The sequence below is a fragment of the Halichoeres trimaculatus genome, unplaced genomic scaffold (assembly GCF_033239565.1).
Source record: "Halichoeres trimaculatus isolate MK-OKI-2021-1 unplaced genomic scaffold, fHalTri1.1 fHalTri1_scaffold_5, whole genome shotgun sequence".
Lineage (NCBI taxonomy): Eukaryota > Metazoa > Chordata > Actinopteri > Labriformes > Labridae > Halichoeres > Halichoeres trimaculatus.
In genome coordinates, this window is record NW_027437183.1 from 11256125 (window position 1) to 11284032 (window position 27908).

General features: G+C 41.0%; 1 protein-coding gene across 1 annotated transcript; it reads right to left on the reverse strand.

Annotated features, from left to right (window-relative positions):
- Positions 1 to 904: 904 nt before the first annotated feature.
- Positions 905 to 27892, reverse strand: LOC141790883 (A disintegrin and metalloproteinase with thrombospondin motifs 12-like). The gene is made up of 24 exons (XM_074671030.1): positions 27569 to 27892; positions 26795 to 27162; positions 17186 to 17360; positions 16866 to 17062; positions 16692 to 16775; positions 14949 to 15073; positions 14653 to 14802; positions 12555 to 12698; positions 11645 to 11789; positions 11461 to 11553; positions 11170 to 11315; positions 10882 to 11051; positions 10058 to 10191; positions 9733 to 9853; positions 8607 to 8854; positions 8212 to 8353; positions 7987 to 8113; positions 7667 to 7877; positions 5292 to 6398; positions 4838 to 4990; positions 4463 to 4639; positions 3506 to 3652; positions 3261 to 3414; positions 905 to 3178 (listed from the first exon to the last, which is right to left on the reverse strand). The coding sequence occupies exons 1-24, from the start codon at positions 27684 to 27686 to the stop codon at positions 3063 to 3065; spliced, it is 4752 nt and encodes a 1583-aa protein (XP_074527131.1). The 5' UTR covers positions 27687 to 27892; the 3' UTR covers positions 905 to 3062.
- Positions 27893 to 27908: the final 16 nt, after the last annotated feature.

The following is a 27908-nucleotide window of genomic DNA, read 5'->3' on the forward strand; positions in this document are numbered from 1 at the left end:
TTAAATAGGCTCCTCTATTTTTCCCCCTCATCTTGTTTAATTCCTGAGTCTTCTTCACGTCATCCCAGATGTTTGTCCCTTGATTTTCAGCACCAAGTCAAGGGAGAAAATAAAGATTTTGTGAGTTTTGATATTTAAACTGATTCAAAGTGACAGTGAAAAAAAACAGTCTGAGATGTTTGTCACTACTACGAGCTTTCCTGATTTAAAGCTCCATCTCCTCTTTCCATTGTGCAACTTTCCAAATGAAGCAACACAATGACATAACCGAGTGAGAGATGTGGTTAGGTAATACAACTGGATGTTTGCTTCATCATGTCAACACAGAGACATGTTACACACACACACGTACACACACTGCCGGTTTTTTAGGACATGATGCTCTACACTGACCCAGTGTTGTGTTACTCCTTCCATTACTGCTGACTAATTCCTGGTCGCTGGCTTGAGTGATAGCTTCAGGGTGCTCTGAGCGAAGCAGTGTCAGTCCGTGTCAAGTTATCTGGCACAGAGGAGCCTGGGAAATCTGGGCCAGCTGAACCCGATCTCTGAAACAGAACCTGGTGCTGCAGATTCTGAGGTTACAGATCCAGCAGCATATGGCACCATCAGACCAGAGTTCTCTTGATGACAAGAACAGCATAAATCACAAAACAGTGATTCAAAGGAGGTTACCTTGCTAGATTAGGCCATAACTGATCTGGTTTGTTCAGCTCTTTTCAGACCACGACGTTCAAAGCAGACAGAACATCAACATGTGAAGATGGTTGAACAAAGTTAGCCAAGAAACCAAACACACACTCATAAATAAAAACATTTAAGGATTTTATTTCATGTCTCATCTCATCACATTTCTAAGACAGACACATGAAGTCAAAATCAGTCAAGGTGACGTACCGTTTGCATGAAATCGGTAAAACCTGTTAAACATCGAACAAACACAGCGCCATCTTTAGAGCGACCTGAGAGGGATGACCTGCAACGCCTCTTTCTCATTAGTTAATCACACACTAGAGGAGGAGCACCACAGGTTCCACCGCAGAACTGTGCAGGTTCTGCAGCTCATTTCTTTATCACTGACAGTTCTTTTTTTTTTTTTTTTACAGGAAACAAGAATAAAACAGGAGTTTGTACCAAGGATAATGTAAACACAGCGCCAGCTCTGAACACGAAAGAACAAATTAACAAGCAGATAAAGCGTACAAATAAAGAAAAACATCGATTATCACTATAAACAATTTCATAATAAAGAGAGAGCAAAAATCTATTTACATTCTGGATTTATCAATAACTTTAAAATAAAAATATCACAAGTTGAGCTGTAAATGAACAGCTTTTGTATTGTAAGAGCACCTTTGGTCCAAAGAGATGTGTACTGTATGCTTTTCGGGTCTGTACTTAATATTGAATATTTATCTAAACTGAAAGTGAATTTTGCTACCTGTTCTTATATTTATTAGCCTTAGATACTTACTAAATTCTGATTCCACTCAACCTTGAATTTATTTTCCAATTTTTTCTTGAAAATGTTTTTGTCTTTTACTTTTATCCAACACACTTGTAGGTACTGAAACATTGTCTGTTGATTAATTCATTACAAATTTCTAATAAAAGAAAACAAATATTTTAAAAACAGAAATAAATTGTGATAGGTATAACATATTAATATTAAAGGCTTTGGCTGGATGGTTTAATCACTTGTTTGATTACAAAAAAGAAAAAAAAAAAACACATACAAAAATCCTTATAACCCATTCCAAAAAAAGGGAAACTGTAAAATGTTAATAAAAAAATAAGTCTGATTTTTTCAGATTATTTAAACCAACATTTTATTCAAAACTGTGAAAAAAATGTTTTGAAAAATGTTTGCTTATTAAAAGTATGAGGCCAGCAACATGTTCAGATGAGCTGGGGTAGGAGCACTAGCAGTTCGTACCTCGAAACGAAAGATTCCTTTTCCATTGCTACTTATTTATTAATCAATCAACCAATCAATCAGAATTTATTTGTAAGAACCTATCATTAAAAATCTTGTAGCAAAAATAGCTGAACATATCCTTAATGATGCATCACCTCAGCATCAAGGGCTTTGGATTTTTGCCTGACAACAAGCCAGGGGGTCCTTCTCCTCTTTGGAGCAGAGGATTCAGCATCCATGATTTCCAAAAAGAACGTCAAATTCATCAGACCACAAGAATGTTGTCCATTTCAGCCCAGTTCATCTTAAATTGGCCTAAAAAAGTTTATAGATTCTCTTTATGGACATTTCCTCTTTGCACAGTTTGACCTGCACTTGTGGACGCAGCAGTCTGTTGTCAGGGAACAGATTTTTTACAGAGTGAAGTCTGTTTTTACGAGCTGCCTGAGGGTCCACAAATCACAGCACAATATTAATTTTTGTCCTTTTCTCTTGATTTTCTGAATCTGTTCATGATGAAATTGACAGTAGATGTTAAAATTCCCAAATTCTTTAATTTCACGTCCAGCAACATTTTTCTAACTTTGTTGATAAAAAAAGGTGGTAAACCTATTCCCATCTATTGACTTAGCCTTTCTGGAGACCTGTTGATAATCCACCTACTATAAATTTATTTTCCACAGCACTCTTTACAGTGTTTTTTTGGTATTACAAAACTCCTCTCTGTGTCATTGACCCCGCTTTTTAATTTTAAATGTGTTGCTGGCATCAGATTTTGAATAAGCATTTGATAAAAATCTTTTTATAGCATTAAAATCTGATATGTTGTCTTTCAAATGTTTCCGATTAAACACAGGGAGTGAATTATTTGTAAAACATAAAATCAAAATTTTACACAGCATCCTAATTTTTTGGGATTGGTGTCATAGGTAAAAAAAAACGTTATTTATTTAAAAAAAAAAATTCTATTTGGACCCATGTTCCTCTCTGTTTGTTGTACTGTTGTGTGTTCGGACTTTGGTTTGGACGTGTTAGTCTGTGGATGGCATTGCTGTATGTTTACCTGTGTTCCATGAGGATACAGTACAGTAAGTATTACTTTAGTGTCCATTGTGTTACACAGTAAGTAGGTGTGTAGTCCTGGTTAAGGCCCACAGGTGACACAACACTGTCTTTGGACCGACCTGAGGGAGCAGCGACCCAGCAGCTTCAGTTTGTCACAAAAGCGAGATGACATGGTGTTTTTCTTGCAGGCTGGACCTGGATGAGAAAAAATATTGCTCAGAGGTCAAAGGTTGATATCAAACTGCTGATTATGTTTCTTTCTTGAAAGATGACAGACCTGTGCTGGTCTTGCATTCCTGCATATTGCACTTCCTGAGTGTTTCTGGTTTGGAAATCTTCTCACAGAGGTTGTTTGGCATCACAGCCAGATCCTGCTCGCTCACACAGTTGACTTCACGCTGCTGCTGACCCCCACCACAACTCACAGAGCACTGCAAAAACACACAAACACAGTGATTCTTCAGTCATCTTCTAAACCTGCCTTTTATGACTGGCAGAAAGAAAATCTAGACAGAGACTGACCTCCTCCCAGTCTTTGGCGTTCCACTGAGTGCAGGGCTTTAGGCTGCAGGCCTGTGTGCTGTTTGGCTTCAGTGTAGAGCTGCAGCGATGAGGCTCAGGACAGTAGATGAGCCGCTCTCTGACACCTTCACCACAGCTGCCCGAGCACTGAGGACAAAACAAGAGTTCAAGGAAATTAAAGGTGTTTATCAAGGCTGGGACACCAACTTATCTATCCAGATTTGCATTCATACTAAAGAGGACATAAAAATTATATAATTATATTATATTTACAATTGAGGAGTAACTCCTAAGTTACAAATATAGCAACTTGGTTGGTAGCTTAACATGGAAATATAAGCTGGCCAGCGTGGTCGCTGGACTGTCCTCTGTTGTATATTTTCAAATTCATTAAGAAAAAAAAATCCCACAGCATTTCAAGACAAAAGTAACACCTGAATTACTTAAAGAAATCTGCCTATGGGGTAAGAAATTTTGCCCCATGGGAAAATTTCAGAATTTCAAAGCTTTAAATGACAAACTTAAAGCTTCTTTTATTCAAGAAACTAAACTTTTAATGTTGCTTCGTTATTCCGGGTGGCTTTTTTTCCCTCTTAATAGGCAATTCAGGCTTCATTTTTGTCAATTTATTGAAATTATACACTTTTTCTGGACTTAGTTGAATGGGGCTCATTTTACATAAAATATAACAATTGCTATTAAAATTATGAGATATAAACACTTGCTTGAGTATCACGTTTGCAGTGTAGCCACTTAAAAAGCTGTCATATTTAACAATTTAAATGTGATCTGTTTTACCTTTAAATATTGGTAACAACAGCTATGACATCAAAATGTTAAAAACATAGAATTGTAAAGATACAAAACAACTGTAGCTAAAAAAAAATAAACATCTATAACAGTTCCAAACTCTTATAGGTGTAAAACATAGAGATCTGATGTGTGTGATGTTCATACCGGCCCCCATGGGGAGGTACTCCAGCTCATACAGGGTTTATGTGGACAGCTCAGGGTGCTGATGGGCCTGCTGGACACGGCCTGACAGTGGAAAGGTCTGAGAGGACGTTTGCTCTGAGAATCGATACACTGAACCTCCCGGTACCTCCTCCCAACAACCGCACAGTTATCTGGACACTGTGGAGAACATCACAGTGAGGACGTGAGCTGAGAAACACACACGAGAAGTGAGAACTGCAGAGGAAACAAACACATTCTGTCATCCGGAAGAGTAAGACTTGACAAGTGGGAGATTAATGAAGCACTGAGTTTAATCACCAAGTGATCGGTGTAGCAGTCAGATTCAGTGGCTGCAGGAAATCTAAGGTTACTCACTTTGCTCCAGCTGCCGCTCTGCCAGGTGGCACAGGGCTGCAGGTGACATGTGCGCGCAGGCTCAGGTCTCTTCATGCTGGCACAGTCATCCTCGATCTGAGAGCTGCACTCAACCGTCCTCCATATCGCTCCAATACCGCATGTTGTTGAGCACTGGGAAGGACGGAGCATTTTCAAACTCAACAGTTTTCAGTCTTAAAAAGAAACTTCATTAACATGCAAGAACATAACTTAACAACTATACTAAAAAAAAAAAAAAGGATAACAGGTTTTTGTTTTGATATTCTGCTTTCACTCCAGTAGCAGTCATAGTGTGTGTGGATTCATGCCAAAGTGTTTAAAAGGTTTTGGGACACCTCTGAAAAAGTCTGTTTTTCGAGTCAAATCTGCAGTTCAAGGCTCAATCTCACAATTTTCCTGTTTTTTAGAGCCAATAAAAATGTGGTAACCTCACCTCGCTCCAGTTTCCAACAGCCCAGAATGCATCCCTACTGACTGTCTCTCCAGCTGACAGTTTGGGATTTTGCTGCCGCTCATTTTGGCCCTTGGCGCGACCTCCCTTAGGCCAAGAGGAGGGCTTTTTAGCACGAGAAGTGGAACTGGTTTTCTTGGGTGTCACAGCCGGCTTCTTGAGTTTGATAATCTTCACTGTGGGCTGGGGAGGAGCTGTGGTAGTAAATGGTTTTCTCGTAGTGGTGGAAGGAGCTGGTGTTATACTGGAGTCCTTGTACACGGGCGTGGTGAGGGGATTCCTGTGTGTCCCGAGGCTGAACGGATTGACCCGAGGAATAGTGTGGTGAGTGGTCTTGGCCCATGTCGCGGTGGTTGTGCGTGGGGTGGAGGAGGGCCTGGTGGTAGTTGTGGCTGCTTTGGTCGTGTGTTTGGTGGGTGGACTTGTTTGTACAGTGGGTGTAATGAGTAAACGTGGCTTTGGTGTGGTGGATTTAAATGTTTTTTTGAGTGATTTAGACGTGGTAACATCCAGGTCGATTATCCCCTCCTCTTCTGTTGTCCTCTCCTCCACAACATAGTCATATCCTGGAGTGTACACCACCACATTTGGTGTGCTTCCCTCTTCTCCTTCCTCATTCTCCTCCTCCTTTCCTTGTCCATCTCCAGTTGTTTTTCCATCCTTTTCTGCAGAAGTTTTCTTCTCCTTATTTTTCCTCACTTTTTCATCAAACTCATAATCTGTGTCTATGATTTCAGGGATTGTTGTTCCAGTGGTTGAAAGGGATGTGGTGGTAGGGATGAAGGCAGTTGTAGTTTCTTTGGTGGTTGTTTTCTTCCTCACAGTGACAGCAGTTGTGGGTGCAGTTGTGGTCGTGCTGCTCACCCGGGTGGTGCTAGTAGGAAGCTTGGTGGGCTGGCTCTTAGGAGGGTAAACACGACGATATTTAGGAGGAGGCCCGGGTCGTCTACGCAGACCTGAGTTAGGACAGCTCTGCAGGGCACACAGAGATCTGGACCGAGGTTTCGTTGAGGGGTCGCAGCTCTTCATAGGTGCTAATGCACAGGTAACTGAACGTGAGCGGACGCTTCCTCCACATGTGACTGGACACTGCAAAGGAGGACAAAAAGAAAAACCCAAGAGTTAAGTATCACCCGGGCTGTGGATGCTGTGTGAATGTTGATAAAATAAGATATTTTGTGCTTTGGAAATCATTTAAATCCTTTATTGTAAATCTAAATTAAAGGGTTAGGATTTAATGCCAGCAACATGTTTAAAAAAGTTGGGACTAGAGTTTGTTTACCATTCTGTTGCATCACCTCTGTTTTTAACAACACTCTTGCAACATTCGGGATTTAATACAACTTGATCTGGAGTCTGAAAGTGAAACTATTCCCTGATAGAGGATTTCTGCTGTTCTCCCAGTCTCTTTTGTTGCTTATTTTGTTTCATGATGTGCCAGATGCAAGTAACACGTGTGGACAGGAGGCAGGCCATTTTAGCACCCTTTACGACAGAGCTGAGCTGTAATACTCTTAGAATGTGGTGTGGCATTGTCTCACTGAAATAAACAAGGTCTTCTCTGAAAATAAGATTGTCTGGATAACAGCACATGTTGGTTATAGTATTAAGCATTAATGATGCCCCTCTGGATGTATACACGTACCTTGCCAGAGGATTAAATGTCCATGATTTCCAAAAAGAATGCCAAATTTAAATTTATCAGTATTAAAGAAAGTTTTCGATTTCAGCCCATCATAACAAAGTTAGCAGCAACAAACTGTTTTAGCAAAAAATAGTTTTTGGGGTTGATTTTGATCCAATGCAGTGACTTCCACTACAGAGTCATGTCTGCTTTTAATACAGAGCTTCTTGGTGGCTCAAATACCACAATCCTCCATTATTGGTTTTCTGCTTTGTTCCTTTTTCAAATATTAGCCCTAGTACTTGAAACCTTTGGTGATATGATGTACTAAGGGTGATGAACCCTGAATTTTCTTGAAAGTTTCCAATATTGTGTAAATGTCTGTCACATGCCTTATCCTTGTGACTTTCTCAAGGTGGTTAACCTCTTCACTCTTTACCTCTGAGATACTCATACTTTTTGAAATGCCCCTTTAATACCCAGTTATGTTACAACTACAACACTTTTGACATTATTTTGTGAATCCAGTCTTGACTCTTTTTTGCACTTTTTGCTGGCATCAAATTTAAAATCAGCTTTAATCTCCATGAACAATAAAATGTTTTTTCATTTTTACCACTGGACTATTTTCCATAAAATACAGAGTTAAAAATGATTTGCAGACCCATCAAATCTGACTTCATCATTCTACACTGCACCAAAACTAGAATTAGGGTTATAGTAAAAAGTGTACCTCTTCCCAGCTGCCAACAGCCCAGTCCAGTCCACAGGGCACATCCCTGTTACACGGGACCACAGGTTTGGGTTTTAGGAGATGTTTACACTCAACGGGGTGCAGCACCCTTTCTTCCCCTGACACTGTGCGAACACAGAGCACTGTTCGCTTTCGTATCCCTTCTGATCCACATGTAGCTGTACACTGCTGCCAGCCCCCCACCCACCACCTGAAACAGACAGAGAAGACCGAAGGAAGATAAACCATCAGGGCTTTTAAAGGAATTCATCTTAGAATGATGAGCATGGTTGGGCAACATTTCAACAAGGAGTGAAGACCTTGCAGGACAATCTGCAGTCTTGCATTTTCTGTGTCTATCTTCTGGGCGGGTGTCTGGGTCGCACAGAGACTCATCCACTACGCCCACATCCATCTCAAAACACCGCGCGGGCTGGTGCTGCTCACCTGACATAGAAAGGAAGTCAAAACTTTTCACTTTAAAGTCTTTAAAGTCTTTAAAGTTTTACGTAATAAAACTTTTTTCTTGCAAATAAAACACCAACCTACGCCACAGGTGGTGCTACAGTCTGTCCATGCCCCAGGTCTCCACCTGTAAATCGGCTCGAAGACCTCATTTCCTGTCCCTTTGGTTATTTTAATGGTGTACTCGTACTTTAGTCCTGGATTTCTCTCCTGAAACAGCAACTGGATAAAAACAGACATCATTAATGTGGAGATATCTTTTAAAGACTGAGACGTTTCGCTTCTAAAAGTTCAATTTTAGGATCATTTATCATTTAAATTATTCTGAAACTGCTTACTTAAGAAAAAATGTGAATTAATTTTTTTACAGATTAAAAACTCTACATCAGACACTAAGCTGGTGAATAATTTGATGATTCTTGCACTTCAAAACTGTAAAAATACAAATATCCTTCATGACTTCTTCAGGGCCTACCTGAAGCACGATGGGTTCTTTGGTAGGGCCAGGAGCGGTAAGGTTCTCCATGTTCCCACTGCGTTCATAGAAGAACGTGGTTCCCCCCGCCTCATACTCCCCGTTCCACTGGATGATGAAGTTGCCATTGAGGAAATATTCCTCCTCTGACGTCTTGCTCCGCAGAGCCAGGAAGTTACCTGCCTCCTCGATTTCCTTCACCAGGATGTCCCGCGCCCCCGCAGGTATCACATCCACATCCACGTACCCTGGGAGAGTCAGGAGGGTGAGGGGGGGTAGTAAGAGTCACAGCAAGGTAATGGATGGCCCACCATGGCTGCTGCCACACTCACATCCAGACTACCAGACAGTCTCTCTCTGATCTTTAATAGAGGGTGGGCTGAGGCTGTGGGGGTGGTTGGCATGTATGTGTGTGGAAGTGTATGAGTGTGTATTCGGCGTGGGGGGCACTGCCCTGTCTCTGTTTTTTATTGTGTTTGGATGGAGGGGGGGATGGGGGAGGACGAAAGCAGCTATGAGTCGGTCTCTGGAGTTTAATGATGTTTGTGGGAGGGTGTGTGTGTTTCTGTGTATGTGCAAAAAGAAGGGGGGTGCTTTTGCTCTAAGCCTTTTGAAGTCACACACATCTGGGCTGGTTATCTGGAAAGGACACTGTGCATGCCGAACACACAGACAGTACAAAACAAGGAGATGTTTCTTATTGATAAAAGCTCTTCATCCATTATTCTGCCTCTACCATGTGTTGATCTCGTTCGCCAGACACAGCAAAAACAGCCAGAGACGTGTCTCTCTTTGGATAAATTCAAACACACACACACACTTCACACCAGCTGAGTACAGCAGGACAAACAGCTGCACAGTGTGGACGAGTCAGCTGCCATGACAACAAAGGAACAACACAATGGCGTAATGCTAACGAACTGTCCTGAAATGACTTCCCGCCTGTGGACATAAATTTGAATTCTGCACTTTTTCACACTCCTCTGGTGGGTACATGAAAGCCGGCCTCATTAAAAAGTTTGTCTGTTTCGTGTTACCAGAATTTTATAATTTTTTAAAGTCTCATGTCTCCATAATTTAATTTGTTCCCAGCTGCTTCATTACCCTTCTTTAGTGAGGGACTCACCAAAGCCTTCCTCATCATTAAACGACTTATGGACCTTCTCACAGCTTGTGCCGTCGCCCAAACAGACTCCGCAGCGGTCCTCCACTGCGTTTGAGTCAATGCCATAGTCACAGCCGACCTCCTGCAGACAAACGCACACGTGAACACATCGGAGTACAGACACAGACACATTACTGGAGACGTGAGATGATAAGTTTGCACAGACAAACTTTTTTATTACAAAATGATACGCTACACACTCCACAGTTTGTCTCATATCCTGCTCCACTATAACCACTATAACCCCCACCCCAGCCTCTTTTAGTCTCTTACCCAGCCACACTACCTTGCACACTCCATTCACGCAGATGTTTCTGGACTTGTTGTTCATGAAGCAGGGAGTCCCGTCTGTCACAGTGTCCAGCATCTTCTCGGAAAAGTACTCAGTGTCCGGGCGACAGTGCAGCTCACAGGGGTGTACTGAAGGAGAGAAGAAGAGTTTAAATCAGACCCAATGATTATAAGACAATAATAACATCCTAAAACTGAGTTCAGCTAAAACCAGCTATTAAGGATAGATGAATAAGAAGAGTAGAGCTGCAGTTATTGACACTATTTTGTGTATAAATGATCAGTTCCTTTCATTTTTAAGGTTAAAAATAGCTCCTTAATGGCAAAAATCTTCTGCTTTTCTTTGTTTCATTTAATCTAAAACTTAATATCTTTTGGTTGAAAAGACATGTGTGTTTGAAGGCACTGCCTTTAACTGAGATTGACTTTTTTTCTCTATCTACTAACATTTTTAATCAAAATATCAACTTATCAATTTAGGAAATAGTAAGCATGTTATGTTAGTCACACTAAGAGGTATTTTTCTTTGAAGATAGGATACTTTGGAGATTAAAAAAAAAAACCAAACATACATGTAATGTCAAACTTTAATTTTGTTTTAATAGTGCTGTAAACAAAGGCAATAAAAGGGAAAAACACACTGATCTCTCTGTAAAAACTGGATATCACAAAAAGGATTCGTCAGACTGGATAGCTGCAACTTTGAGTCATCTACAATAAATGCTGCCCCCTAGTGGGTGATAAATATAACCACACAACCAACTACATGTCTGTCTATTGGTGGTGTTTAATGGAACATTTGAGGCTTTAAAAACTCACGTGGGTTGGCCACAGGAATCCATGTATAGAGCTCATTCTGGTAGGGCACGGTGTTGAACTCGCTGCACAGCATCTCTCGAAAGGTTGGCGTGCTATTCTCACAGGGTTTGGTGTTACACGTCCGATAACGTTTTCTTTCCCCTGTGCAGTACTTCCCCCCGAATTCTGGTCTGTAGACAAACAGATGAGCATCAGCAGAGCTGCAGGATGTGATCTGCTTTCAAAGACAAGCCAAAACAGGAAGACTGAAATATGAAATGAGGGAAACAAAGGGCTTCACAGTCTCACTTTGGGTTGTTACATTCCCTCTCTGCTGACTGGACTCCAGTCCCACAGGTCCTGGAGCAGTAAGACCAGGTGCTCCACTGTCCCCAGGCTCCATTTACCGTCTCTGGCAGTTTACCCACAATCACACACTCTCCACTGATACACCACTGCAGGAGAAAAACATGTTGGTACGATCACTCAAAAGCAAAAGTAATACAACACAGTGTCTTCTCTGTGCCAGTACCACCCACGAGCCATCTCCGTCCTGAGGCTAATGAAACTCAAATCCTAACCAAACAAAGAAACTGGCACCTTCTCTGGCCCACAGCGAGTGCCGTCTATGGGTGAGTCCAGTTTGGAGCGACAGGAGCCGTTCACCGAGCACCAAAGAATCTGGCAAACATTCTGTAAGAAAGATGCAAAACAAGATAAGGTTATTTCTTAACGGATTACTGACTTACAGGTTTCAGGTGGTGCTGGAACGCAGAACACTTACATCAACCTCATGACAGAAAGTGGCGTTTGGACCATACTGGAGCTGGCACTGGTGGTGTGTGGTGTAGCGGACTCCAAGGCGAGCCAGTGGGGTGGTCAGGTCTCTCTTAGAAGGACGGTCATCGAGACAGAAACCCCAGCCTCGACTGAAAAAGAGGCAAAATGCAGCCATGGTCAATGTGTGAGATGAAAAAGTGCACATGTGACAGAAAAAAGAAAACTTAAAAAGCAAAAACAGAAAAACCAAGAGAGGAGAAATTTGTTTGAGCAACCTCTGCATATGGATACCAGAAAGTTTTAATATGTAGAGACAATTAGAAAAAAAAGCCCATCCATAATAACATAAGAAAAGAAAAATCTGTCAGTGGGCAGAGAGGAGCTTTTGTTGTGACAAGAGAAACTAAAGCTCAAAACAAAGAGTAACAGAAACTTTGACCACAAGCTTTGTCCGAGCTTGGAGTGATGTTGTGTTGTCAGAAAAGAATTTCATCCTTCATCTTTGATTCAGTTTTCTAATGAAAATAATACGTCAAAGAAAGCTTCTGCAGCTAATTGCGCAGGTGTCACCGCCCTCGAATGTTCCTTCAGGCTCCTCCTGCTTCTTCATCATTGGTTGGAATTTGTGGCTCCACGTGAATTGTGCTTGTTCAGCAGATTTCCATTTTTGATCTTTCTGTAATCTTTTTCAATTCTTAGCTGGTCACGCTTTGCTACCTACTAAAGTTTTTGTAACTGACAGGCCACACCTGTTGTGGTTTTTGGATCATTTTCATTTCAAAACTGCACGGGCACATCCACAGAGAAAGTTTAAACTACTCCTGTTTCTTCACGATTTCACAATCTTTGTGAAAACTCACAGTTCCCACAGAGAGATCCAGTTAAAGAAGAAAAAGGTTTGTGAACAGGCTTACTCAAGGAAGCGTGTGATGTATTCCTTGGAGCAGGGCGACCAGGTGAGAGGCGAGCTGTCGTACATCAGCTGCCTGGACATGATGAACGGGTGCTTCCCTTCCAGTTCACAGTCATTCCCCTGACCGTCGTGATGAATACCAAAACTGGGTGAAAAGGCATGACAAATGTTTAGATTATTGCTATACAAATAAATATTTAAAAAGAACAGACAGCTTTCAGGTTCAGGCCCTTCTATGATGTATGGGAGAAATGCAATTGTTATTAAGTTTCGCTCATGTGTTCACATCAGAAGAAGAATAGAAAAAGACAACACCTCCTCTCTTTTTTCTTTATTCTACTGCAACCTTTGTATTTAAAACTCAAGTCCAGTCTTTCTTTTCTTGTTTTTTTTCTGATTTTATATCACAGTCAGATAAAAACTTTAAAAGAATAAGTGTAACAGTGTGCAAGAATCACATGTACAAACAATTCCAAGAACATTTGATCCTCATCAATTACTTCTTCACCAGCCTACAGCATTTCCAGATTTCTGGATTTGGAGTGTAGGGGTCCTGTCAGAGTCCGTTTTGACGATAGTACGGATGTAATGGTGTAACTTAAGTAATGGACACATATAAGTTCAACTAAAAAAGCCTCATTAAAATATGTCTCACTTTTAGACGCTAGCTACGACAAATATTTATACCTGTATTCATGACAGTTATGTTCAGTTTAGAGAAATTTCTGAAAATTAATTTCAATGTCATTTAAAAAATAATGCATTAGACGTGTTTAGATGCACATCTGCTTAAAACAAACCAAAATGTTTAATATTTTTATAATTAAATGATCAGGTAAATGTAGTTACCAAGAATCCCTGTAAATTCCCATTAATTTTGCAACCTTAATTTCAATCCCTGATTTGTTTTGATTTTGATGTCACTGTATCTTATTTATGGTTTACTTTCCTATGCCTTTTATACTGAAAAACTATGGGTTGGAATTAAAGTATAAAGTTTTACTCTATTTAAATATATATTTTAATTTACTATTTCATTTTATTTTATTTTATTTTATTTTGTTTTATTTTTTTATTTCATAAATAAAAATCAATACAAAGAAAAAATTAAAGATCCCCAAAACTGAATGAAAAGGAGCAGACAGAAGAAAAACTCTTATTGTATCAGCCCCTTCTCTCACAGGATACAAATCAAACAATCACATAACAGTAATTTAAGAAAATAACAAAACAAAACAGCGGCAGGCAAACATGCCTTTTAACATTTCATTCTTTTCAAAAAAGGAAAAGAAAAACAGGCAACAAAAAGACAAAAGAACACATCTTTTTCCCCTTTATGCCACTCAACAACACCTTATTTAATTTCACTGTACTTACTGAGGAATCTGGATTTGATCATTTTTTTAAAGACATTGATTTAGCTTCTTTAGTTTCTCTGTTAAGAAATTCATCAATAAATAAGCTAGCTAATCAGAACAGTTTAGAAAATGACCACACGAATTTAAAGATCCCAAAATAAGGGTTTTAAATGACTTCTTGTCGAATCAACAACTCAAAACAAAAAAAAAAAACTGCAGCTGACTGAAATGATTAACTACTTGTCAAAATGTTTGTCTGCTGATGAATTTTCAGTCCATTCTCTGATCAATGAATGGTGACAGCTCCACGCTACAAAAGTGACTTTTGACCCCTGAACTGGTGTCTACTGGTTGAACCGGCCCTGAGGCTACAACTCAACAAAGCTCTGAAGCAGAAACACAGGATTAAAAACAAAATGGTTTTGTATGTCACAGTAATCCAAAGCTGAAAGCAAATCTAACTTCTCTGTCACTTTTACTTTCCCTGTACCCACCCCACTTCAACCTCCTCAGGTGTCAGTCTTTTTCACGTCTGGTTACAAGATACCGGCCATTATTTGCATACAACCAATTCACTAATGAACTGATGAGCTAATGCACGAGGATTTAATGACACAGCTGCATATTCATCCATAGTAACTGAGCATGGGAACAGGATGCTTTTTGTTACATGGACTATTGTTATAATATTCCATTATTCAGGGTTTCAAAACAGTCACACACTCACACACACACACTAACCTGTGGCCCATTTCATGAGCGACGGTAAAGGCGACAGGTAAACCTGAGTCCTCATTGATGTTACAGCTGCGATGAGGTTGACACATCCCGGACAGGTGAGACAGACCCAGGGTCTCACAGGGGTGGTTACTGCCAGCACAGATGTCTTTCCTGAGGGGAGAATCTGACCAATTACAATGAACTTACCATAACCCCACCACAAAATAGAGGATCCAGTAGCAGAGCACTTACTCTGTCCATTTTGTTGAAGTCATCTACTGGACACCTGACCTACAGATGCCAAATATGCCTCTTACCTGGTGATCAACACAGCCACGTCATGATGAGCAGGGTGTGTGTCGCTCTGGGGGTTCAGGTTTTTCTGCCAGGCACAGAAACTGGCCAGAGTGGAGTCTGCATGGTGAGCTATCTTTAACCCTTTCTGCAACAAATAACAAAGAGATAAACAGTATTCTGTCATACAGTGGGAATGATTTTTGTTGTGTGACTATCAAAACTAAATTAGTCACAGAGAGGCTGATACAGGGATCTGTCTGACACACTGGCTCCAAGGGAGGCAGCATGAAGCTCTTACTGCAGTTTGAGGGTGTTTATTAGACCCTTTGAGTAAAACAAACCTTTAAGCATACATTTTATGTGGATGGACTTGCAGAGTTGGCCTATATGATGATAAAAAGGCTATGGCGGTCAACAGAAATATCTGCACCCTGCCTCCTCTCTCCCAATACAGAGCAAACAAATTTACAGCAGATGCAGGTGATATCCACAAGGCAATCATTCACCCCCAGTGATATACACGCACACACACACACAGACAAAGACATACTTACACTCCAAGTGACAAGTGACAAAACACATCCCTGCCTCTGCAGTCTCAGGCCATAGCCAGGTATTTATATGTATATTCTTATACAGTGACACCTGTCATCTACAGGAAAACACAGCTTTACGTCAATAAAAATGATATTTTCTATAACTCCGGCCAAAGGGAAGATTTTGGAAAACTCCAGTTTCATGGTGTCAAGTAGACGCCAGTAAACAGTTCTCGGTTCTCAGACATCACAGCCGAATGATGGGGGCTCATTCTGATTGGCTGGCATAGGTTTTACATCTTTACAACACTAACACCAAATATGGGTTTCGCATGCTCTGAGCCACGCTTATTGGCAAATTTACCCGCTGCGTGTGGATGAAAGTATTTTTAAAAACAAATTCGGGGGGAATATTTGTTTTTGAAAAAACCCGGCTACGTGCGGACATGGCCTGAGCACATACAGTTCACCTTTCCCTTTAAACAGCTGCTTTCAGGAAACACCAAAGAGTGTTTTTTACACAAGCTGCGCTGCAAACACTGAAACATAAGCAAGAGTTTACTTCTTCTTTTAAGTTTTATTCAAAAATGTCCTAATTCATGGTTTTAAAAGACAAAAATGATGCTTGAATATCTTTCAGCGAGAAAATGTGCTGATTTAGATTTTAAAATAAGAATTTCTTAATACAAGAAACTAAACAAGCTACTTTTTTTATTATTCCTCTTCTTGTTGGCAGAATTTTTTCTATTTTTTTCAAAAAATGTCGTCATTGTCACCATTATTATCTTGAGAAACGACATCTTTCCCGACCCATCAGGCGGATTCGGCTCTTATCAAAGCTAGTAAGACCATTTTTATCTACCAAAAGATGTAACCACTTGCTTAGATTTCAGTTTTTGCAGCCTGAACAATATCTGTGAAGTGAGGTGTCAAAGTTAATTGCATTGAAGATTTTGTTTATTTTCATTGTATGTGCTCCAAATTTTTGTGATGTATTCGAAATCATATCCTCTTGTGATTGTCTGACATTAAGCGGAGTGAGAATAAAATGCTTAATGGGGCTTGAATTTCCAGTTGGATGATTATTGAGGGAGTCTAAACCACAGCCAAAAGATGGAGTGTATCCTGGTATAACTTCACCTCCTAACCCTCTCTATGAGGATCGCTTTATAAACAGCAGTGTATGCACATGTTGTCTTAAAACAGTTAAATTATCAATGGTGTTACCTCATCTCCTTGCAGCAGGATGAGTCTAACCAAGATGACATGGATTGCATTCCCAATACTGGCATCATGAAAGATCCCAGCCACCTGCAAACAGAGATTTTTTTAACGTGATGAAGACACTTAATATTTTGTGCAGAAGCTTTAATAGTGCAGGGAGTGAAGCCATCTCTTTACCATGTTCATGATGGTAAAGATGTACGACTCCACATTATCGCTGCCGTGATACTCTATGAGTTTGGCGTCGGCCACCACCATGGACTCCACCCAGCGCTCCCTGCTGACCGAGCGCTGCGAGCGGGACTCCCCCCTCTGCTGCTCCCTCTCCCACTCCTCCCTTTCTCTCTCCACCTGCAAAGAGTCACTGGGAGCATCTGAAGGGTGGATAAGTAAAGACATTTTCTGTACAGTACACTTTGGCTTGTCCTTGTGTGACACTTGTGCATAATCCCTGAAACATCTGCAGAATTAATCAGAAAACTGATTCCTATACAGACCTTGAACCCCACAGGGGCTGGATGTCTTATTGGACTGGAGGCTGCGTTTTTTTCTTTGACTCTCTGAAACTCTTGGATAGATGACATGAGCCTCTGGAGTCCCAGCCGGCTCATTCACAGATTTCTGGACAGGTTCAATAAAATAGTGTCCCTCTGGAAGGGAGAAGAAGCCTCTCTGAGGAGAAACAAATGACAAAAATGTGAAGAAATTAGAAAGATAGAGCACACAGATGGGTCCAAGTTGAGAATGATATTTCCTTACTTTTTAAATAAAACCACTAAAACGTGTCCCGGTGCAGCTTTACATCTGTTTTGTAATGATATGAGTGGGACTAAAACAGAAAAGTTGTAGCCTGTGGTTACACTGTATTATTTGAGTCAAGTCATCCAAAATTAAAGTGTGAGTCAATAATTCCCACACTGAAAAGGTGAGAGGTTGGACTTTCTCCTGAACAGCCAGCCGGAAAGACCATTCCTCAGTAATTTCCATCATTAGTCAACAGATCTGAATATGAACCTTTCCTCTCCCTTCAGGCACATTCTCCGTCTGCTGCAGCAGCAATAAAGAGACTTTTTCCTAAGTATGCCATGCATGTTCTTACTGGTGCAGACTATTTACCTGCTGATGGCTCAGGTCTGCTGCTGAACACACACATAGACACACACCCACTTTCCCTCTCTCAAACACACACACAAACACGCCCCCATGAACACATGCATGCATGCAAATGCAACAAAAGAGGCTTCTGTCAAATCTGTCACTTTTCTTTAAAAGCACATTATGAACGTTCCACCTGCAGATCCCTGTTTGCAGAGTCTATTCAGGAGGTGGTTGCGTGTGTTTCTGTGTCTGAGTGTGTATGTGGGGGGATGTTTTGTGTCAAACTGAGTCCAAACAAGCCCAGACTGTTCTGAATGAACTCCTCCCTTGCTCCTTAAAACAACTTGCAAGCGCCAGAATGTAAGAGGGAAGGATACAAGATTCTTCAAAAGCAGATCTGATTAAACAACTGGATGTGAAACTGAGCAGATGATTTTTTAGGTTTTATCCTTTGTGCAGAAAAAAATGCACAGGGAGACTCCTCAGTGCTGAGGCAGAACAGCAGCAAAACAAAAAACAGGCCACGCAGTTTGGCCTGTTGTGGTTCAAGGGGTCTACCCTGCTGTTCCCTGCAGTCATGCACTGCCGAGTTTTCTGGGTCATTCTGACACACTTTACATGTTTTACTTGCAACATGTGTTTCAACTAGATTCACTCTGCAGCCTGCAGAGCTCTGATTGGGTGTCTCATTTCTCCATTCACTGAGTTCAGAGTTGGAGGAGGACTCCCTTTGGACGGACTGTATAACTCCACCTGTTTTAGAGAAGCTTGTAAAACAACAAAGAATGTTCATGTAGAAACAAAGAGTGCAGGATTTACCCCATGTAAAATCTCCAAGACAACAATCATCTTGTTATTTTTATATTTGAGATCTGGTTATATTTGCCAAAGTAGGATTAAATACAGTTTTGAGAAAGTGCTCTCACTGGCTCAGAGTGTGGCCCTCTGCCAGGGGTCCCTGAGTTTTAGGTGGACTCATCCAGAAAGCATGCAGGCTGATATTTCTGCAGTCAGCTGGGAACACTCCTCAGAGACTCTGTGCAGAAACAGCTGATTTCACAGATTCTCTTAGTTTGTTTATCATTTGAAAAAGTTTCAATTTAATCACAATGGTAAATAAGTTTGCACTTGCATACTCTTACTACAGATTAAAAAAACTCTACAACATATCAGAGTTGGTGTATAGGCAAATTCTTCAACTTTCTCTGTTTTAATCATCTTGTCTGCTCATATATGTTTTCTTGAGTTAATCTTTCAAGTGTGTCCCTGCAGGAAAAGCAGGTAGTGGAAATCAGCCAGGAAAGAATGCTACAGAGAGGCCCATCCAAACATTAGGATCATTGCTTTGCATGATCTGTATTATCTGCATACCAAATGCAGTCCTTCTGTGCAGCACAGCCTATAGAGCAGGGGTCCCCAACTGGCGGACCTGGGTCCACGTCCGGACCCCGAGACCCTATCATCCGGACCCCTGAGCATTTTTAGTTAAAAGTACTGAAATTAAAAAAAATGTATTCATTTTCACCGATATGGGATTTCTGAATAGGCGCGTGCAAGGGCAGTAATGTGTAACACAGGGTCCTTAGCCTGGGGTCCTGACAGGAGTCACAAATACAAGCATGTTCCTCGGGGTATACACTTAATCAGTGCGAACGCAATAAATTATGGCACTCTCAAAAGTCAGAAAAGTAGACTCTGAAAACCGGGTATTTCGGGATGAGTGGACGGAGGCGTATGCTTTCATTTTGCCGGCATCAAGTTCTACGAGGCCCGTGTGTCTTATTTGTTCAGAGTCTGTCGCGCTTGTTAAAAGTGGGAACATCAAGCGGCATTTCGAGACAAGACACAAAACATTCGACGCAAATTACCCGCCAGGATCACTCGCGAGGACGAGGAAAATAAGTGAACTAAAGGGACAGTATGAGCGGGCTACACGGGTGATAACACAGACACTCACAGCACAACAACGAGCCTACGAGTGCTCACTACGCGTGCAGTGGATTTTGGGCAAACACAAAAAGCCTTTTACTGACTCCGGGATGGTCAAGGAATGTATGGAGGCAATGGCAGAGACGCTATTTGAAGGGAAAGAAGGACAGCAACTCAAACAAAAAGTCCATCAGATTCCCCTATCATCCACAACAACAACAAGAAGAGCAGAGCTGCTGTCGGAGGATGTCCACTCCCAGCTGGACAGCGCCATCCAAAGTGCCCCGTGTATCGCGTTAGCTGCTGATGAATCAACTGACGTAAGTGACAACGCTCAGCTTTTGGTGTATGTCCGATTCTACCACGAAGAGACCAAAACATTTGTAGAGGACCTTTTAGGCATCACATCTTTGAAAACTCATACAAGAGGAGAGGACATATATTTGGCCATAAAGGAAATGCTGAAAGAGAGGGGAATTGATGTGAAAAATGTTGTCTCCATCACCACTGATGGTGCTCCTTCCATGATGGGAAGAGAAAAGGGTGCAGTTACAAGACTGAAAGAGGACAACCCAGAACTCCTGTCATATCACTGCATTATCCACATGTCTGTTCTCTGCTCCACACTTTCAGAGCACTATGGGGAAGCAATGAACAGCATCACTAAGCTTGTTAACTTTCTCAGGGCTTCATCATCTCACCAGCATCGTCTGCTCAGAGAGTTCTTAGCTGAAGTAGATGCACCTGTCAATGACCTACTTTTGCACTCCAATGTCCGTTGGCTGAGTAAAGGAAAAGTGTTGGGACGTTTTTGGAAAATAAAAAATGAAATTAAAGATTTCCTGGCACAACAAAAAAGTCACAAAGCTCAGATGTTTTTGCACTTTTTGGAGGAGGAGAGTAACATGGACACACTGGCCTTTCTGGTTGACATCACAGGACACTTAAATGACCTCAATATGAAGCTTCAGGGAAAAGACAATTCTGTGTGTGACTTGGTGGCTGCTGTCCAGTCTTTCCAGAAGAAACTGGAAATTCTGAAAATGGACCTTGAGCAGGACTGTACACACTTTCCTTCACTAAAGGAGATTCCAAAGATCAATGTTACTGCCCATGTTAGCTTTATTCAAAAGTTGATTGAAAACTTTAAGGCTCGCTTTGATGGCTTTACATTGGGAGACCAGCTTTTGCTCTTTGTTAAGAACCCCTTTCTGGTCAAGAATGTTATCACTTTCTCAAAGGAGGCAACACATGTGTACAAATGGGCAAATACACAGGCCCTGCAAATGCAGCTTTTAGATTTGCAGGCTGATGTAGTGTCAAGGGAGCAATGTGAATCCTCTGATCCAGCTACCTTCTGGTTGCAGATAGTGCCAAAGGCAAAGTTTCCGGAACTTACCAAAGTTGCATTGTACACATTAACAATGTTTGGCTCTACCTATAGTTGTGAGTCAGCCTTCTCAACTCTTAACATTATTAAGAACAAATACCGCTCACAACTGACCAATGAACATGTGCATGCATGTCTGAGAATTGCTTTGACTCCATTCCTACCCAGATTTAAGAGACTGGCAGCCAGTACCCATGCAAACTTCTCACACTGAGTTTTTTCATTGTGCTTATTTTTTAGTTTCTATTGCCTTTTGTTTAAAAAGGAATTGCACTTGATTGAAATTCATGGCAGCATTTGAAATATTACAAACTTTTTGTTTACAAAAATGTACTTCAAAACCAGTGTTCAAACTGTTTAACCAAAATGCCTTTACTGGTGTTTTGTTTGTTCTCCATTGCACTTTTGAATGTTTTTGCACTTTAGTTTTGAAAAGGTGTATGTGCAGAGTTCCTGTTCATATATTGCACAACAGAACTAAATATGAATAGTGATGAAGGTGATTAATGTGCACCTAATGTATTAAGTTTTTGTTTTGACTTTTTATTTAATTCTTGTTGTTATTGCATTATTTAAAAGCCATTTGCAGTCAAATTAGATGAGACGAGTACTTGAATTATATTCTTCTAAATCACTTGAATAAATAAAATATTTGTTTTCTTGTCAATTCATCGATAACAATAAAATAAAAGGGCAGACAACTATTAATTATTGTTGGGTGTTTTTGTATGTCAGGACCCTGGTCTAATGGGCTGCTCGGGTTTGTGGACCTCTTGCCAATTTAGTTGGGGACCCCTGCTATAGAGCTTAACGTGTACAGTGTGTGGTTGCACTGTTGCTTATGATCCTTATAATGATCCTCAAACGACCACGTAGGGATCCGATGTGATGTCTGTGCTCAACAGGCGAACACGACCTCAAAAGGAACAGAGACTTTTGTTTCCATGTGAACAAAAGTGGGGGATTACTCTGGAGCAGTTTTGACCTAAATCCTGAATGCTCTGCCAACTGAAACGGCCTCAGCCTGGAGTTCACTTTGCACTTTCGCCACCTCCTCCTCTTCTCCATTAATCCCCCTCCTCTGACCCAGAGGAAGCGTGTGAGGGTGCGAGGTGCCAGAGCCAGGGGAGGTTACCATAACACAGGTCTGTGTTCTAAATACATGAGCCATGTGGAACTGCTTTACTTCTGTTTCCTGCTTCTGTGGGTTTTGTAGTGCTGTCCAACTGGGTCTGGAATAAAGTGTGTGCTGTTACGCAGCCTGTGGCTTCAGCGGTGATTAGTAAGACACGGGGAGAGGTGGAGGTGGATGGTGCTCCTGACTACAATAGGATCCAGCACAACAGTTTTGAACAAACTTACATTTGTTCTTTGATGACTGTTTCTTGATAATGACAGGTTTGACTGTGCTGTCTTGCCTTCGTTTTTCTCTTACTTCAAAGGATAATTGTGCCTCTGAGCTCATTTATTCCTCAGAGGTCAAACACATTATCATTTTTCATCTGCACAGTGTGAGGAGACATGCACTGGAGTGAGGATATAATGGGTCTGAACTTGCATGTGGTGCCTCAGGGATCACTAAAGACTTCACTGAGAAGCTTTGGTTTTGCTTTCATTGGAGGTTTTCCCATCAAAGGACAGTGACAGCAACCTCCACCCATTTACTCCACGTCTCACATTCACAGTGTACAGTGAAGGTGAAGGGAAACCTGAACCTTATAAAGCCATAATCACATGTAACCTACATATGTCAAGACTTACTGGAGATAATGTGACTTGTTACTCCCAACAGGAGCCAGTTTCAGTTAAATGGTGTAGAGGTGTTAAAGTAGTGGTGTGGACCAGTCTGTGGATTTTGCAGCCTTTAAAGGATTTTTAGGTTTCTCTGCCGGGTTTCTTTTCTTCCGCACAAAGAATGTTCCAGATTAGATTGCAGAAACCAACTGACTTACCTAAATCAACTGAGTCACAGAGCAGCTAATTCCTGAACACACATATTGCAGCTTCATTTGCTTCACCTCTGAAGTTAAGTTTGTATCAATGGGAACAGTTACCAACTTGATCTTTATTCCTAAAGCCACGGTGTGGAGCTTTTGACTTGTTATGAAACAGTCTGTTATTAACATTGTTAAAACCAAGACTCACAAAGTGGCAAGACTGACAGTTTCCATTGCACTTTTTAATGCTTGTAACCAGTGTGAGGTGGCAGGTGTCAGACAAGAGGATTCACAGATGGTCTAACAGCCTGTTTTACTTCTCCCTACAGCCAATGTTTACAAAGAGTGGCATAATGGATCATTAAAGTACAACAGAAGAGGTTTTTCTTTTTTTTTATCAGAAACCCCTTCCTACATATGTACAGGACCCTCACAGGAGCTTTATTGTTTACCAATTTGTTGCCCTCCGTGAAAAAGGCAAAACATTTCGATCAAACCATTACTTCTGCATTTTAATCATTTTTGAGCTCTCACAGAATCTTTAGATTCAACACATTTTAAGGCCACTTCTTCATATTAACAAGAGAGAATCACAAAGTTACAGGTGCAGATTTAGGCTGTCTTTGTTTGTGAGGAATTTTCAGTGGGTCAGACTAAAATTTATATTGATGTCTCCTAGGGATGGTAATCAAAAACCGGTTCCTATTGAGAATCGATAAGAAATGTTTCAATCCATCAATATTGTTAGCCTTTGTGCTTAATGATTCCCTTATCAATTCTTTATATTGTGCCGGAGCCACCAGGCCTTACGTCTGGTCTGCTGCAGCTGTCTTAGCTTAGCAGTTAGATAACGTTTCCCAAGAAAACTCTGGTTCAGGATTTTCAGCTTAGAGTTTTACTGAGGAACTGACTTCATAAAGAAATGTAAATGACTCTCTCTCAGGAGATTCATATTCTGTACATTCGAAATGGTATATATCACCCTATTTACCAAAATAACAAAATAGCGCAAGCTTGATGCTAACGTGTATGAAAAAACTGCATTGATCAGTAAACATCAGTAAAACTTCAGCTTCAGAATAGAATTTCTACTTTCATCACAGAAACATATCACATCAACTCTTTGTAAATAAATACTGAGAATTTCAAATGTCAAAAGCTAACAGGGGATTGAAAGGCTCACGGCTGACTTCATAACTACAGAAAGCTTCCAAACAACTTAAACCATTGCTTTAACCACTTTGAGACACTAGATAGCCTAGTTGAATTATCAATATATTACAACACAGCACATCAACATCACATTGTGTGCAATTTTTACCTGTTTCTGTATAATTATGCCCAGAAATATCCAGACTCAGGGACCAATTACATTTTATTCACTTGCAGTATAAACTTAATTAAATGTCATTGATACAGAAAACCTGTAAATCTACTTTTTGTACCAAAATAATTCACAACAGGAATTGATTAGGGAATCGATAAAGAATGAGATCGATAAGCAGAATGGATAAGGGCATCAGTATTGACAAAATCTTATCAATTCCTATCCCTAATGTCTCCACATAACCTACAAAGACAAATGAGACTATTGGAAACTGATCTAATGATCTTAACTCTTTGGTAGGTGTCAGGTTTGCTAATTAGCAATATGTTCCCAAATCTCTTTATCTTGAAGACATATTTTATGTCTTTTCTTCTTTAATTTGTCAGGACAGCTGAGAAGAGATAGGAACATGGGGAGAAAAGAATTAGGTAGACATGTATCAAAAGTCAAAGTGCTGAACCTTAAACCAATGCCTCAAAGGATCTCAGCATCAGTGGTACCTGGTACCCAAAACGTCCTAGTTTACACTTCTCTACATTAAAATATTTGTTGAGCATTGCACACAAGGATCTCAACACAAAGCATATTAGCTTTTTCATGAAAAAAGTGTGTTTTTTTTTTTTTTTTTTGATAATGACAGTTCCCTGAAATGTTCTGTTTTGAACACCTCTTTGCTCGTTCTTGTCTTGTACAACGTAAAATCAAGAGTCTTTGGGTTTGAACAGCTGGTCAAACAAAACACGCAACATGATGTGGTCAAACTGGACTCAGACCTTTCTCTCAGTGCTTGCATCGACAATTTTATTGCTGCTGAAGTTTGTATCAAATAACCTGAGAACTGTTTTTACAACCAGTTTAAAAGTTTCATCTTTACTTCTAGAAATCAGTGTTTTAATGTCTTTGTCATGTCATTTAGTGTTTCTTATGTTTTATGTTTGTCTTCATCTAGCAGTGTATACTGTATTGTGCAACAAAAGCAAATCCTTTTCACGTCTTTATATTTAAACGGTCCAGCTCTACGTGTCTCCAGAGGGTGACTGACCTCCACAGCAGCTGGCAGGCTTTCTTTCAAACATCTGTCTGCCTGAGTTTTGCTGTTTAGTGGTCTCTCTGTGGTTTTAGCTGCTATAAACCTTCTTCCAAACTACAGAAAATCAGGGTAATAGATCACAGAGGTTTCTCCAGCAGCTGGAGCGAAGGGGCAAACTGGGGCATTTGGGATTGCATAAAAACCCCCTAACTGCGGTAGGTTGTTGTTAATTGAAAGTTAGAGTGATGCAATAGAGTTTTCCAGTGGTTTTAGCATTGATTTCAGTCCGTTTAGTCTGAGTCAGATGTAAAAAATGAGTCGCATATACAAGATTTAGCAGAACAGAGCACTGTTAGCCACACAAACACAACAGAGAGGCAGGAGGCAAGACCCTGCAGGAGAGGCATTCCTGCTGTGACACAATCAACCACGAAAAGGGAAACATTCTCCATGACTGAAACGGACACATCCCATCATTTCAGAGCTGGGACGCCCTCTTTTTCCAGTTTATCTTCCTGTTTGGTTGCTCCAAAATATCAGTGGAAAACGATATGGTTATCAAAAGAGTTTAGACGTGTTTTCATTGGTGAGTTCACTGGTGAAAAACGGTTTAAACTCTCAAACACTCAGCTTTGAGTGCACCATACCTATCACCACCATTCATCCAGTGCAAACTATTCTCATATGGTGAGCTCCCCTGTCTTTCTGCTCCCCAGCTGTTTTCTTCCCTTTGTAGTTCATTTGATTTAAACATTACTCCGCACCTTTAAAGAAAGGCAAACTCTGAACAAAATCTATAACCCTTTTCCCATCTCTCCATCTGTCAAACCTTGCTGCTCCAGTCAATAAAAATGTGCCAAACTCTATTACTGAAACTCCCTTTCCCAGCATAGAACAAAGTAAAACTGCCTGCCCCAGGTTGGGGGTTTGCATGCCAAGACTTTCTGCAAGACCAGGCTGTAAAATAGATGAATGAATGAATGAATGAATGAATGAAAGCTGAGGAAAAAACATCTGAAAGACAAAGAAGACAGAAAGGGTCTCATGGTTGGCCAAGAAGCTGCAGCCGTCAGCGGGTCTGCAGCACTCTCGTTCTGCAAATAGTGTCAGGAAGTCTTTGAAGGGCAGACTAACACACAGGGCACTGTCAGATGGAAGGGGTTTGTTTAACAGCCTATGACAGCCGACTCCACATACCAGCTTCGCTAGAGTGATGCCCCCTTTCTCTTGTGTGTAAAAAACGCCTTTCATGGCAGGCTTTTAACCAAGGTTTGATGTTGAGAGCAGATTTAAGGCGCGTCAGAAAACCCCAAAGTGGATCAAAGAAAACAACCTGATGAATGAAACACAGGCTGAAATTGAATTCTTTGTCCTGTTATGCATGTGATTCCTTACCAGGCCTTTACATGTGCTGATGGCAGCGGTTCCTCGGATGCCAGACGCCTCTACAGTGCCGAGGAGGTGGCAGGAGTTCCCTGCTTGCAGGCGATGCTGCTCAGTCCTGTTGGCGCTGCCGTTCCTCCTCTCCAGGATGTAGTCATTTGAAACCAGGTGATCGTTTGCAGTCAAATTGAACAGTAAAGCGTGACCCCTGTAGTTGACCTTGTAGTAAACCTGTTCCTCGGAAGCTAGAGGTTGTAGGTCACGCTTGACTCGCCCACCACTAAAGTGATGGGACAGAGAGTGGGAGAGGAAGACTCCATCAGGTGTGGATTTCACTGGGTGGACGATGGACAGGTCAGACTCCGACAGCGATGGCTGACCTTCAGAACAGAGAGAGAAAAAAGTACAACAGATTTTTTCAAAAGGCCCAAAAATTAAAATACTGAATGAGTGTTTTTTTTTTTTTTTTTTTTTTCATGCATTTCGCTTCCTTTGATTACTAAATCAAAATTTGGATGATTATAAACTCCATGACCTTGGATTAAAACTTTTTTTTTTTTTTTACTTTAGGATAATAAAGAACAACACAATTCAAATTTTCCCATCCACCATCCCACCAGTTTCATAATAATGCATTTATTTTCAAATTTTCCCTTCAATCTTTTGACTTCAGGAGTTTGAAGCAGTAACACATTTTAGCTTCCATGCATGCTAGTACTGAAATGCACTGCACCAATCAAACTTTGCCTGTCAAGGAAACTTGCACTAAATCTGCACCACACTAACCTTGCTCTGCAAAAAGCGAGAGGAGTCTGCCAGAGTCGTACAGCTCTTCGTGGCCAGCTGCCAGAGTGAAAACAAAGTATAGCAGAAAGAGAACCGGGCACTCCTGCGAACATCGCATATTTCATGCAGCCAAACTCTAAGCACTGTGGAAGAGTCCTGGACGGAGGAGTTCCAGTGGCGTTAGGAGCGACCACTCGGATCCTGCGGTGCACTGTGTCATGTCATGAAACAAGCCCAGAAATCTGCCCTCACGAAGGGGAACATACACCGAGCAGCACTAGGAGCCAGATCATGGTTAAGAGAGGGGAAGAACGCTCCAGCTCCACGGAGGACGGAGGAG

Excerpts from the sequence above, each read along its gene's own strand:
- LOC141790883 (XM_074671030.1), bottom strand. The coding sequence starts at position 27,686 with ATGCGATGTTCGCAGGAGTGCCCGGTTCTCTTTCTGCTATACTTTGTT. Across the intron at positions 17,361-26,794 it reads TCAGCACATGTAAAGGCCTG|AGAGGCTTCTTCTCCCTTCC; the intron begins GTAAGGAATCAC and ends GTTTCTCCTCAG. Across the intron at positions 15,074-16,691 it reads TCCTGCTGCAAGGAGATGAG|AAAGGGTTAAAGATAGCTCA; the intron begins GTAACACCATTG and ends TATTTGTTGCAG.